The sequence below is a fragment of the Peromyscus maniculatus genome, chromosome 23 (assembly GCF_049852395.1).
Source record: "Peromyscus maniculatus bairdii isolate BWxNUB_F1_BW_parent chromosome 23, HU_Pman_BW_mat_3.1, whole genome shotgun sequence".
Taxonomy (NCBI): domain Eukaryota; kingdom Metazoa; phylum Chordata; class Mammalia; order Rodentia; family Cricetidae; genus Peromyscus; species Peromyscus maniculatus.
Window position 1 is genome coordinate 50787963 of NC_134874.1, and position 15048 is coordinate 50803010.

The 15048-nt window shown below is 46.7% G+C and overlaps 1 protein-coding gene across 4 annotated transcripts in view; it reads left to right on the forward strand.

The window, feature by feature from the left end:
- Insr (insulin receptor) overlaps positions 1-15048 on the forward strand; it is a 141433-nt gene that overhangs the window by 103250 nt on the left and 23135 nt on the right. For 2 of the 4 annotated variants that reach the window (XM_076560076.1, XM_076560077.1), the window contains exons 10-13: positions 2848-3049; positions 6325-6360; positions 13190-13464; positions 14660-14799. In XM_076560076.1, coding sequence (XP_076416191.1) covers positions 2848-3049; positions 6325-6360; positions 13190-13464; positions 14660-14799 — 653 coding nt within the window. The remainder of the gene's footprint in view (positions 1-2847; positions 3050-6324; positions 6361-13189; positions 13465-14659; positions 14800-15048) is intronic. The other 2 variants (XM_076560078.1, XM_076560079.1) reach the window with 1 other exon arrangement.

Below are 15048 nucleotides of genomic sequence, written 5' to 3' on the forward strand. Positions count from 1 at the left end.
GGTTATCAGAACAGAACCCTCACAGGGCAGCAAGCTGGCTCAGTGGATGGAGGCGCTTGCTGCCAAGCCTGATGACCTGAGTCTGCTCCCTAGGACCTACATGGTACAAAGAGAGGACTCACTGCCAAAAGTTATCATCTGACACCCCGCCCCCCCCCCCACAGACACACTGAATTTATTAACAAAACAAAACAAAACAAAACAAAACACCACAACCCGCCATCGGATCAGAGGAGGTGAAAATGTTCTGTTCACTTAGTTGTTGCCTTTGTCTCTGATTCGTTTTCAGCCAGCAGTGTCTTAGCCTGTGACCTTGCAGAAGCAGGCCAAGGGGGCTGCTGGAGAGGTGTGGCTGAGGTCTGTGCTCTGATCCACCCCGGCCCTGGCATCTGGTTTTGGCCAAGTCACACAGCAAGTAGTCTGTCTCCTTTTGTGGAGAAGGGGCGGAGGACAGATGATTCCTGGGAACAGTCCCAACTCTAAGATCATGTGGTATATGCATGCCGGTGACATCATGCCTGCCCGGGCCAGGATCACCAGCTTGATTTATCTCCTTGCATTCTTTATATAACTCGAGAGCAAGTCCAGTCCTGGGCTCAGCTCTGACCTGTTGGCTCTGCATTTGAGTATACGAAACCACCTGCTCTCTATGCTTCCAGCAACGCCAAAATTTTAGTTTGTTTTGTTTTGTTTAAAAGAAAAAAAAAACCGACTTAAAAAAAAGTTTGATTTTGTTTTTGTTGTTTGTTCTTAAACAAGGTTTCACGCGACCCAGGTTGGCCTCACACTCACAGTGTAGCCCGAGGATGACCCTGATCATCCTGTCTCCACTGCTGGAGTGCTGCGATGACAGGTGTTTCCTACTATGCCGGGCTAACCACAGGAGACTTTCAGGGCTGAGGCTGTAGCATGGTTGGTGGAGGGAGGGCTCCCTCCTCAGCAGCACACAGACCCCGTGTGGTGGCACAGGCCTGTAACTGTAGCATTTGGGAGGAGGAGGCAGGAAGGTTGGGTGTTTAACATCATCCCTACCTACATAGCAAGCTTGAGACCATTCAGAGCTATGTGAGACCCTGTCTCAGAACAAACATAAAACCACTTTAAATCCATGAGTACGACAGGACTGTTTGAAAATGTTTAAATATTTGATCATCACAGAATTTATTTGCACATGCATGTATAGGTTTGTGTGAAGGCGTAGACATTTCTGGTTGTGTGTTTGGAGTCTGACTGGGCCATCTCCCCAGTGTTCACATACACATTTTTAAACATTACACACAGATCCACACTCTGCTGGAGACATACACAGGGCTGTGTTTGAGGTTGATGTTGGCGGCTTGCTCTGTGGCTTTCCACCTTATTTTTTGAGGCAAGGCGTATCCCTGAATTCGATGCTTACTGATTTGGCTAGCCTGGCTGGCCAGCGAGTTCCAGGGATCCTCCTGTCTCTACTTTCCCAGCACTGTAAGGGGAGTGAGATGTGTGTTGTTATGTCTGGTTCTTATGTGGGTGCTGGGGATCGAACTCAGGTCCTCAAGGTTGAGTGACAGTCACCTTACCCATGGAGCCATTTCGCCAGCCCACAGGAGCTTATCCCATGGGGAGGCCTAACAGTAGTCAAGTTTATGTGGATGAAGGCGGAGTGTGGAGGAACTGGAAGTCAGTGTTGAATGAGGACAGGGTTTCAGTTTGGTTAGACGAGAAAGTTCTGGAAACGGGTAGAAGCAATGATTGTGCCGCCCTGTAAACAGACAGTGCCACTCACTCTATACCAACACATGGTTTCAGTGGTAACATTTTGTTTATTTAATCCTAATTTCAATAGTACACACAATAAATGACCAGTAGTAGCTTTCTGTTAGTGCCACCCATTGATTTCTTTTTACTGTGGTAAATTCGGGGCTGAGGAAATGATGCTGGATAAAATGTTTGCTGTATAAGCACAAGGGCCTGAGTTTGGATCCCAACACCCATGTAGAAAGAAGCTGGGTGTGGCGGCGTGCATCTGTAACCATCACTCTGGGGAGGCAGAGACAGGCAGATCCCCGGAGTGTGCTGGCCAGCCAGGCTAGCAAGGCAGGAAGTCCAAGTTAAGTGAGAGACTCTGTCTCAGTAAATAAGATGGAGGACTGGCAGATGTATCCGTGGTAAAGGCGTGTGCTGCCAAGCCTTACAGACTGACTTTAATCCCAGAATGCACATGGTGGAAGGAGAAAGTTGTCCTCTGACCTCCACATGCACACCTTGGCTTGTTCACCTCCCCTATAAATTAGTTTAATAATAATAGTAAAAAAGATGGAGAAATGACCGTAGAAGATGTGATATCAACCTCTGGCATCTGTATTCACCCAGATGGTGAGAGTACACAGATACAGGTAATACAAACACACACACACACACACACACACACACACACACACACACACACAGAATGCAGACACACACAGCAACTTCTAACTCCTGGTGTCAGAAGACTGGAGTTTGACTCTTTGGGAGGGTGAGGAAGAATGAGAGGCCCGGCCAGTCTAGGGTGCAGAGTGAGCGCACAGTGCCAGACTAGGAAACACAGCGAAGCCCTGTCTGGAAAAGTGAGAGGCGTCTGGAGACCTGACCTGTGATAGAGTGTTTGCCTGGAACCCGCAGTGACGGGCTGTGGCCTGGGGAATGGCTCCCAGGGTGGGCCTCGGGCCTCGGTGTGTGTGTGTGTGTGTGTGTGTGTGTGTGTGTGTGTGTGCGCGCGCGCGTGGAGGGTGCTTCCTGTCAGGTGTATGTGCGTTTACATGTGTGTGTGTATGGTGTGTGTGTGTTCTGGGGGAGATTTGAGCCATCTGCTCTGCCTCTCCCTAGGGCTGAAGCTCCCCTCCCGGACCTGGTCCCCGCCTTTTGAATCTGACGATTCTCAGAAGCACAATCAGAGCGAATACGAAGACTCAGCCAGTGAATGCTGCTCGTGCCCGAAGACTGACTCTCAGATCCTGAAGGAGCTGGAGGAGTCTTCCTTCAGGAAGACCTTCGAGGACTACCTGCACAACGTGGTCTTTGTCCCCAGGTCAGGACTTTGCATGGGCCGGCCGGCCGGCTCTCTTTCTGTCTCTCAGCGTGGTGTTGGAGAGGGCGCCATTACTCAGGGACTGAGGCGAAGTGAGCTCCAGAGACTGTGTGTGGGGAGGTGGTTGGAGGAGAAACAGTTTGTTTGTTGGGGAGGTGGCTCAGTTAGGAAAGTCTTTGCTTTAAAAGCACAGGGACTGAGTTTTGTCCCCAGACACTCCCCCACCCCCAAAAAGCCAAGTGTATGCTAATATTCTCAGCACTGGGGAGGCAGAGGCAGGGGGATCGCTGGGCCTTACTACCAGCCAGACTGGTCTAACGAGTAACATAACTAGTAACATCTGGGCCAAGGAGAGACTGTTGTGAAGAGCAAAGTGGGACAGCATTTAAGGAACTACAGCCAAGGCTGTCCTCGGACTCACATCCACACTCAGTTGCTCACACATGTATACTTTCACACACACACACACACACACACCTGTGGGTCACTTGTACATGCACACATGCTGCATGTGCACACACACACATACAAACACACATGTGGGTCACATGTGCATGCACACATGCATGCATGTGCACACACACACACATACACACACACACGCGCACACACACACACACACACACACACACACACACACACACACACACACCTGTGGGTTACAAGTTTCTTCTTTTTCTTGTGCCTGATTCGAGCTGAAAACAGCAGCAGACATGCCTGGATCCGGGCCCGTCCCATGTGCATGTCTTAGAGAATGGCAGAGCAGTTGATAGCGGGGACTCTGGAAGCTGTCTGTTTGGGCTCTCCACTCTTAGATGTACCAGTTTGAGCAAGTTGCCATGGTGCTCCGTGCCCCAGTTTTCTCATCTGCACAGTGGACACCCGCAGTTGACCTTTGGTGTCCGCAGTGGATTGGCTCCAGGATCCTGGGGGTGACCCACGGATTCTCATGTGTCTTACGTAAACGTCTTGCTGTCTGCACAGAGCCCCGTACACCTTCCCATATTAAACCATCCTTAGATAACTTGTCACATCTTCAGAAGTGCACGCACTGTATAAGTGTCACACCATATTGTGTGACTCGGGCACCACAACGAGAGTAGAGCCTGTGCGTTCCCCGTGACACAACTTTCCAGTTTCATACGTGTATACATGTATCTTGATCACAGTGACCTCAGTTTCCCCCTATACTCCCATCGACACGTCTGCCTCCTCCATGTTGCTGTCCTCTTCTTCCTCCTTCTTTTTATTTTCATGACTCACTGAGCTCGGCTAGTGCTGCCTGCTGGAATGTCGAGTGACCTTGGCTTGACCTTGTGCGGGTCTTGTTCAGGTGACGCGGCTGCGTTGAGTCCGTAAGTGCGCTGCCTGTGCCGTGTCTAGGGGACAGCGTTTCCCAGCACTCCGCCCCATCCTCCGGGTCCTACATCCTTTTTCCCTCTGTTCTGCTGCATATTTCGTTCTCTGAGCCACGGCAGTGGGGTTGGTACAGACTTCCCAGGCAGGGCTGGGTGCTCAGCAGTCACTCACTCTCAGCACTTTGATCAGCTGTGAGTCCCTGCCAAGTGTAAAAAAGAAGCTTCTCTGACCAGGGTTGAGGACAGCACTAGTTTATGTGCATAAACATAAACATTTTGAGGGTAGTCTGACGATATGTTATTTAGCAACAGTGGTAGGCCCCCATTAGGGCCCATGACCTCCCAATCATGGGAATGCCCTCCTGTGGAGCAGGCCTCAGCTCCCTGAGAGCAGCTGGTTACCTCTTGTAATGCTCATGCCACAGTTGCATTAGTGGGCACAGCTTGTCTGACAGGTCTACAAACAGTTTTGATCCACGGTGGGTTGGACCCAAGAATGTAGGTCTCATGGATCCCCAGGGCTTATTGTAATTGTTCCTTGTATTTTAAGGTTGTACGCCTGAACGACTCACACGGGGACTCCCAACTATGACATTGCATGCTTGGATCCAGGCCACTGTGGTGGGACTCACCCTGTGCATTGTAGGGTGCTGACCAACATTCTTGGTCCCCAACTGCTCAATTCTAGTAGTACCTCTTATCCCAGATATGACAACCAGAAATACTTCCAGAAACTTCCGGATGTTTCCAAGAACATGAGCTTTGAATATATCTGCTGCTGAGCTTTTCTGTACTTTCCTGTCTTGGTCTCCTTCCCTCAAATTCTTCATCAGTTTTCTCCCCTGCCTCACCAGTCTCCCCAATTAGATGGAGTTTTCCATTTCCAGAGCACAGCAACACTCTAGAAAGTCTATGTTGGGATTGAACAAAGTTCTCATGTGTTTGTTCTATGTCTACTTTCCATGAGTAGTTCTGTCTCCAGAACCATTATGTTATTATTATTTTTTTCTTTCTAGTATCTTCTGCCATAACTGGGTCCCGGATGCTGGGCTGGAGAGATGGTTTAGTTAGCAAAGTGTTTGCTGTGCTGCCATGAGGACCTGAGTTCCGTCCCTAGACCTCAGGTTAAAAGAGCCGTGCGTGGTGGCACTTGCTAGTAATCCCATAGCAGAGGATCCCCGGGCTAGCCATCTCAGCCAGCCTTTCAAATTCCAGACCAGTGAGTCTCTGTCACGGAAGGTGGGCAGCATGAGAGGAATACCCTTTGGCCTGTGCGCGCGCGTGCGTGCACGCGCACACACACACACACACACACACACTCACTAAACAGTAAAGATTTCAGTGAAGCTGGACTTGGGGAGATGGCTGAGTTGCTTATGGTTAGGTGTCGTCATGTTTGACGTTCATGGGAACAGCAGTAGGTGAAGTCATTTCCTCTCACTTTTCCTGGATTCCCCGCACTTCAGGAAAAGTATAGTTCTTTCCCACTGTGATGGGCAGGACTTGTGTTAGTCTCCTTTCTGTTACTGTGATGAAATGCCTGAGACCGGACACATTATGAAGAAAGAAAAGATTGGTTTAGCTCACAGTTTTGGATCTGGGCAGCTTTGGTGATATATCAAAGGGGATGGCATCAGAGTGGGAGGGGTATGGTATTATGAGACAGGAAGTGGTTAGACTAGGGAGGAGCCAGTAACGAGCTTCCCAGTCCTCTCCTGCTACTCCTCTCCTGCTACTACCTCTTATTACCACTCCAAGGACCACATCTCCAGTAGGTGAACCTTGGGGAACAGAGTCAAACCACATCCCAAACATACAGTGCTCTTTCTTGGAGGGAGTGCTGCCTCCAGGGTGTCAGCGTCAAACGGTCCTTTGGTTGAAACTCTGTCTTCAAAGTGATGAATTTTGTTTTCACAGAAAAACCTCTTCAGGCAATGGTGCCGAGGACACTAGGTATGACTCAGCCGTGGGACATCCACAGGGCCCTTGTGGCTGTACAGTCAGTGTTGGGGGTGCTAAGCCCAAAATCAGGGATTTCTGGGGCTTTCATTTATTTATTTATTTTTATTTGTTTGCATGTGGTAAACTGCAGCTCTTGAGACTGGATGCTTCACAAATTCTCCAATTAAATGCCTTCACTGAGAAATGGAATCTGGGCATGAATGTGGGGAAAATTCTTAACTAACACGCTCTTCCTAAAATATGCAATCAGAGGTGCACTTCCCGGGGCCTTCCCCAGTGGGTCATTTTCCCACCATGCATTTGCTCACGAAATATCTGTCTACAAGTAGCTGGTTGTGCACACAGACCCGTGCCTGAGGCTTGATGCTCCAGCTTCAGGTGGTAGGGTCTTCCGCTTTTTATTGAACCCAGTCTCATCGTTCCTAATGATCATCCTCCGGGTCTTCAGACAATGCAATGTGACCAAAGAAGGGGACTGGTCAAAGGAATACAGTGTTGCCGATTTCAGCAGGAGCCTGAGGGACCATTTCCCTCAGGTCTCAGGGAGGCCGTCAGGGGGCAAACGTGGGCAGACAGGGAGAGGAGACATGATTAGCTCTTATTGGACAGGGAGAGGAGACATGATTAGCTCGTATTGGCACAGGAAGCAGGACAGGAGAGATAGGTGGGGGCTGCTTTGAAGGGTTTAATAAAATATGTATTTTATCTAACCCCCAAATCCGGTCAGTGCTGCCCATTTGTGAACAGGTGTGGGGCCTTTCTTTGATGTATGTGCAGCCTACCACTGGTCACACCCCAAAGGAAAGTGACCCTCCTTCCTTCCCCAGCAGCCATCAGCTGCCATAGTTCCTCAGATAGCGGTTCCCCGCCACCCCACTGGCCTGATCGTGTGTAAGTAGCCACAGCTGCTGTGGTCTGTGAGCACACTGGCCATGTCACGCCCAGAGGACAGTATTTCTCACTGTTGCACTCTTACAGGGTGGGGCTGATGGACTGTCCCTGCTAGTGATGAGCACCCGGTCACTTTGAAGAGTGATGAGTCTCTGCATTAACTAATGCTCTCGGCAATGAGAAGCTTCTCTGACCGAGGCTGAGATAGCACAAATCAATGGAGCATCTAAACATAAACATGTAGAAGGCTGTTTGACAACATGATTATTCAGAAAAGCAGCATCACTACATCACTAGTTTTTTTTTTTTTTTTTTTTGGGTCTGTGATGGCCTTCATTAGCTGAGGGCAAGAATTCCTAGCATTGTCTGTCTGTCTGCCTGGCTATCCATCTATTTATTTCCAGGCTAGATCTGACCTCTAGTGGCCAACTGGAAAATAATCCGTTGTCAGTGAAGGTCTAGAATTTTGTGGCCCACACCCTAAGCTGGATTTCTCATTTTATGCCCAATTGATATTTGGGGCTAAATTACTCAGTGGGGTGAGGAACATTCTGGGCATGGTTGGATGCTGACGAGCATCCCTGAACTCTCCCCATCCACAGCAGGAACATCTCAGCCTTCCGAAGTCGTGATGGAGGCATTCTCTGGCTGAGGTCAGTCACTGATTTAGTGTGAGATTACTGGACAATGAAGTCATGTTTCTGGATGGAGTAGAGGGCTCAGTTGCTATTCTTTATCAGGAGTCATTCTTTAACACAGTGGCTTTACATTTAATATAATGGTTACGGATTTACTTATTTTTATTTTAATGTGGATGGATATTTTGCCCGCATGGATGTCTGTGCACCCTGTACATGCCTGGTGCCTGCAGATGCCGGAAGAGGGCATCAGATCTCTGGAACTGGAGTTATGGACAGTTGTGAGCTGCCAGGTAGATGCTGGGAACTGAACTGTCTCTGCAGGAGCAGTCAGTGCTACTAACCACGGAGCCATCTCTCCAGCCCCTTATTTTACGTTGATAGTATTCTATTGGAATGCAGGCATACCTCAGAGATCTTGTGGGTAAAGCATTCAAGTCAGTGTAGTATTTAAGTAAGTCACACAAAATTTTTGGTTTTCTAGTGCATATAAAAATTATGGCCGGGCGTGGTGGCGCACGCCTTTAATCCCAGCACTCGGGAGGCAGAGCCGGGCGGATCTCTGTGAGTTCGAGGCCAGCCTGGGCTACCAAGTGAGCTCCAGGAAAGGCGCAAAGCTACACAGAGAAACCCTGTCTCGAAAAAAGAACCAAAAAAAAAAAAATTATGTTGGGGTTGGAGAGATGGCTCAGTGGCTAAGAGCACTTGATACCCTTGAAGAGGATTGGGGTTCAGTTTCCAGCACCCATGTTGACTCACAGCCACCGGTAACTGCAGATCCAGGGGATCTGTTGCCTTCTTCTGGCCTCTGTGGGCACTGCACGCACATGTATGTCCTCCCCTTAAAATAATAAAAATAAATCTTTAAAAAGTTATGTTCAGACTGTACTGCAGTCAGTATGCAATTGCAGATATCTTTTTAGAAACCATTAATTATCTGTTAGATTTATTTAAAATACTTCGTTGAGCCCGGGGTCTCAGGGCATTGGTAGATTGCTTGTGCAGCATGTGCCAGGCTTGAGTTCAACCTCCAGTACCTAACAGTTAAATAAAATAAAATAAATAGAAAGGAAAAACAAGAGTTCAATATCTAATGCTGCATACAATAAATAGCCAGATGGTGGTGGAGCACACCTTTAATCCCAGCACTCGAGAGGTAGAGGCAGGTGAATCTCTGAGTTTGAGGCCAGCCTGGTCTACAGAGCGAGTTCTAGGATAGTCAGGGCTACATAGAGAAACCCTGTCTTGAAAAACCAAAATAAATACATAAAGTAATAGGTTTAGTCTCTCTCACTGCAAAAATGAGATGAAATGCAAAGTAGATGAATGACTGAGCCCACAGTGCTGAAAAAACAAAAGAGTGAATGCAACAGAGTAAAGGCTCTGTATCCAGCGCGGCAAAAGTAAAATTTAATTCCCAACACTACAAAAAAGAATAAAAAACAAAACCTTTTCCTTTTAGAAAATGCCAACAAGCAGCTTGTAGGCTTGCTCAAAGCAAAGTTGCTATAGATCTTCAATTTTAAAAACTTCAGGGTTTGGAGAGATGGCTCAGTGTGTAAGAGTACTGGTTGCAAATGAAAAATAGCCAAATACATAAAATAATAATCATAACAATAAACATTAAAATAAAACAAAATCTTTAATAAAAGAAAATACATCCCCTTCCTATTGGTATGTTTGATGAGTCCATATTGTGTTCAGGTGTGCAGATGTGAATCCCCCAGTGTTAGTTGTGAGTATCTGGTTATTTTTGGTCAGGTTCATTTGTAACTGTACAGAAATTGTCTCAGTGCCACTGAAATGGATCTAACTGAGGCTTAATAAAGAAGTTGTTTCCCTTTTCACTTAAGAAGGCCATTGTACAAAATGAAGAATAAAAGGATAATATCCCTAGACTTGACTTTGTGGCTTTGGATCCAAGTGTCTTAAGTGAGATGCGAGATAGAAGGATTGCTAGGAGTTTGAGGCTAGCCTGGGCTACATCTCCTCTTCTGTGATGTTCCCTGGGCCTTTATGGGGAAAGTATAAATGTCCTAGTGAGGACTGAGCACACCACTATCTGGCTCCATATTTGTAATCTCTCAGGTTGAAAAATATGGAAAAAACCAAAATCCAACTTTTAACCCTCAGTTGCTAATGTTATTCCAAAGTCCAGTGTCACTGGTGGTAGGTGAGGCTATGGGTCAATATCATGTCCAGTTTGCAGTACTGTTAGACACACTAAGTTTCTAGAGCGTCAGAGTCCTCTCAACCTGGCAATAGTTTCTTGGGGGATCTACTTTGGGAAATAGTAAGATACACAATAATCAAAACTATAGTGAAAAAAGGATAGGAATTTTTTTTTTCTTTTTGGATCAAACTTAATGTCTCATGCAAGCTAAGCATATACTGTATCATTGAGTTGTACCTAGGGGATACCCTTATCTGAAAAATGGAAAATAGTTAAGTGAAAGACAGATCATGCATTAACTGATATTTTGGAGCCAATAAATTTTCGGCAAGGGCATATGCTGGGGCCAGAGAGATGGCTTTTCAGGATGAGCCCCCCATAGGTTATGCAGTCCCAGATTGTCAGCCCTACGTACAAGTACCTATGAGCAACACTAAATGAACTCCATAGATATGTGTTTACAGACTATGTTTTTCATGGAAAAAATGTGGTGTCATTATTTTCTTGACAGACTGTCATTTCTTTCCAAGGTAAGAAGTAGTGAAGGCAGAGATAAATTGAGATTCTCATCATTGCTAATAGAAATATAATATATACTTTGTATATAAATAATGTAAGGATAGAGTGGAGAGTGTAGTTTCATTTTGTAAAATGCTTTCTCAGCATACACAAAGCCCTAGGTTCGACCCCAGAACTGTATACACAAGGTATTGTGGAGCCCTCCCGTAATCCTAGCACTCAGCAGACAGAGACTGGAGGATCCCAAGTGCAAAGTCATCCTTGGCTAAGTAGGAAATTCAAGGCCAGCCTGGGATACACAAGTTCCTGCTGAGCAAATTTCACGTATTAGGCCATGCTTTTTTTTTGTAATTTTTAAAGAGCATTTTGTATAAAGGAAGCGATCAGGGATGAGTACGAAGAAGCATGGAAAAAATATTCACCCCTGCATCACTAGTGATAATGTGGAGATTGTGCTTGAGACACTAGTGTAACACTCTCACATACACCGGCACAGAAGCAGACAACAGAAATGGAACTTTAGAAGCCTTGGAACTGAGTATTCCTTGGCTTCTGTCATGATTTTGCCTCTTGCTGTGTGACCTTGAACAGTCTAAGAAGAAGCTCTACTCGTATGAAAAATGGCCCTGCAGCCCCGAATGCTTCATCATCCTGTGGGTGGGAACCATTCCACAGAGCAGTAAGGACACTTGCTTCTGATCTGCAGAAACAATTTCTTCAAAAGTTTCAGCTACTTAGAAAGGTTTGGAATTGAGAAGTGGGGAGATATGTGCATCTAAGCAACTGGAATTAAGAAAGCCCCTTACAGCTTCTGATCAAGAAAAACAGCAGCGTGTGCTAAGTTTCTTTATGAAATAAATCCAGTGCTGACAGTTTCTCAAAAAAAGGATATGTGTGTTTATACATATACATGCACAGTTATATAATCTATGTATGTGTCAATAATAATTGACATAGGTTATATATATGTGTGTATATATAATATTTCATATATAATATAATATGAAAGGTCTTGAGGGAGTGGGTGACATGGGAGGAGCTGATGGAAATGATATAAATACAGTACTCATGGAATTCTCAGAAAACTACGTATATATGTGTACACACACACACACACACACACTATAAAGGAGCACACACCCCATTTGTAGTTGAGAAGAGAAAACCTTAATGTTAAGCAAAGACAAAAGCCAAACCAAAACAGAAATCTTGTTCTTCTGGACACTTTTTAAAAGAATTTATTTTTTATTTCTGTGTGTCCGTGTGAGCATATGCCATGTGTGTGCAGGTGCCTGCAGAGGCCAGAGGAGGGTGTGAGACCCATGAGGCTCTTGTGAGCAGCCTGATCTGGGTTCTGGGAAACTAACTCAGGTCCTCTGGAAGTTCAAGAAGCTCTCTTAACCACAGGTTTTAGGGTTGTTTCCCATCTAACAGGTGTAGTATGCAGCTGACAGGATCATCGTCACACTCCCGTGGCGTATAGTAATTGTGCAGAGGGAGCAGGAGGCCATGGGGGTTATGAAGAATTTACGTTTTCCTCATATACTTCCTTTCTGCAGTTTTTAGTGTGTCATCTCTCAGCGTTTATTTTCAATGTGTAGGGGGCATCTGCCCACTGGATGGTTATTTCTTTTTCTTGCTCTAACCCCAGTGATAAAATTTTATTACCAAGAATAGACGCTTTATCTCTTAAGTTCCACAGTGTCCTCTACGTACAGTGCATGCTTGACTGCCAGTGTGGGGGCCTGGGGTCAGTTAGTGAAATGCTTGCCTTGCAAGAGTGAGGAATTGAGTAAAAAAAAGCCTGGAGGCTGGAGAGGTGGCACAGTGGTTAGAAGTGCTTATTGCTCTTGCAGAGGACCTGAGTTCAGTTTCCAGCACCCACACCAAGTGCCTCATGCATGCCTGTAACTCCCGCTCTAGGGGATCTGACGACCTCTCCTGGACTCAGGGTGTCTGCACTTACATGCATATACCCACACACATATACAAATGCTTAAAAATAAAAACAGACCCCAAAATAAAATTTAAAAAAAAAAAAAAAAAAAAAAGCCCAGCTTGGCGAGTCATGTTTCCCAGTGTGGGGAAGCCAAGCTAGGTGGTTCCCGGGGACTTGGTGACAGTCAAGCTGGCCTGCTCAGTGAGTTCCAGGCCAATGAGAGACACTGCTTTAAAGAAAAACAAAAGGTGACCAGCACTTGAGGAACAACCCTCGAGGTTGTCCCCTGGCCTCCTTGTGAAGCTGCACACATGTGAACATACACGTGCATATGCACACACAAACATCACACAAACAGCTACACTCTCACATTCTTTCCAAATCTTAGTAACTCTGCCATTCTTCAGAAAACTGGAAATCTCCAATCAAGCATGTTGAGGAGACTTGGGGGTGGCCCTGGAGCCAAGAACACTCAGAGTCGCTGTGCCTTCCTAGTCAGTGTCTCTGACAGGGGCGTCTATGTGGAAATTAATCTGCTCCCCTGCACCTCTCCTCCACCCTAGTCTCTTTCTCTCTAATTAATTAAGCATCGCTCTCTCCAGTATCATTTTATTTTAAGATGGTGATGTCATGACCCCCACACATGCTCTCTTCCCACAGGCCATCTCGAAAGCGGAGATCCCTTGAGGAGGTGGGGAATGTGACGGCCACCGTGCCTACGCTTCCAGATTTCCCCAACATTTCGTCCACCATCGTGCCCACGAGTCAGGAGGAGCACAGGCCGTTTGAGAAAGTGGTGAACAAGGAGTCTCTTGTCATCTCTGGCCTGAGACACTTCACTGGCTACCGCATTGAGCTGCAGGCATGCAACCAAGACGCCCCAGATGAGAGGTGCAGCGTGGCTGCTTATGTCAGTGCGCGGACCATGCCTGAAGGTGGGTTTGTTTTCCTCTGGGCTTACACTTCACAAGGTTGGCCACAGAGGACCTCTCTCCCCACGACACAGTGTAGATGTGTTCTTAAAATTGTTCTCATTTATTGTTTTTGCTCTAAGATGGAGCTCTTCCTTTGTTACCTAGGTTGGCATTGAACTCCTGAGCTTAAGGAGTCCCCCTGACTACTTGGGTGTATCCTGAGTAGCTGGGACTTGCCGTCATGTCTTAGTTTCTTTTCCTATTGTTGTGATAAAAGTCCTCTGGCAAATCAACTTAAGGGATAAAGGGTTTATTTCAGCTCACAGCTCAAGGCACCTTTCACTGTGGCTGGGAAGTCAGAGGAGAAGGAGCTTGGAGCAGCCGGTTCCATCCCGTCCAAGTCAGAGATGAGAACGGCAAGTGCATGCGGGTGCTCAGCTCCCGTTCTCCATTTATACAGTCTAGATCCCGAACAAGGAGTGGTGCCGCCCAATGTGGGCCTTCCCAACTCACTTAACACAATCAAGATAATCACCACACACAAGCTTCCCATCTCTCGCTTGATTCTAGATCCTGTCAGGTTGGCAGCTAACACTAAACATCACACACCGAATGCCAGTTTTTTCTGTGTGTGTGTTCATGTATGTGTCTGTGTATGTTGAAGCCAAAATCAACCTTGGGCATCTTTTTTCAGGTGCCATCCACTTTGGTTTTTTGAGATAAGATCTCCCCTGGTCCTGGTACTTGATTAGGTCTGGCTAGCTGGCCAGTGAGTTCCAGGGATCTAACTCCCTGTCTATCTTTCCAACGCTGAGATTACCAGAACACTACGTTCCAGCTCTTTCATGTGGGCTCTGGGGATTGAACTTGGGTTTTATTGACTGAGCTGTTGTCTCACTCCATGAGGTTTTTTTTTTCCCCCCTTCGGTTTTTCGAGACAGGGTTTCTCTGTGTAGCTTTGTGTCTTTCCTGGAACTCGCTTTGTAGACCAAGCTGGTCTCGAACTCACAGAGATCCACCTGCCTCTGTCTCCCAAGTGCTGGGATTAAAGGCGTGCACCACCACCGCCTGGCCGAGTTTTATATTATTTTATGCTAAAGAAAATAAGACATGGGAAAATTACGTAGCCAGCTCCAATCAGGCATCTCAGCTGTTGGGTGGCAGGGATGGAATTTGATTCAGGAGTTAATATTCAGCCTTTAATTGCTTCTCATAGCTAAGGCAGATGACATCGTTGGCCCTGTGACCCACGAAATCTTTGAGAACAATGTTGTACACTTAATGTGGCAAGAGCCGAAGGAGCCCAATGGTCTGATTGTGCTGTATGAAGTGAGCTATCGGCGATATGGTGATGAGGTAAGGATTCCAGGTCTTTGTGGTGGATGGTGCTTTTCCGGGGGAGAGGTGAACAGATAGGGACCAATGACAGACCAAAGTGGGGATGCGACTGAAGTCCAACTCGGTCAGCCAGTGATTTTTTATTGGGGGTTATTTACAGTGGTATGGCCGAGGGCTTACTTATAGGCATGGGGATGACTCAAAGCAGATGCATCACCAAAAGTCCCATTCCCCCCACCCCCTCACCCCCACTCCCCACCTCCCGCC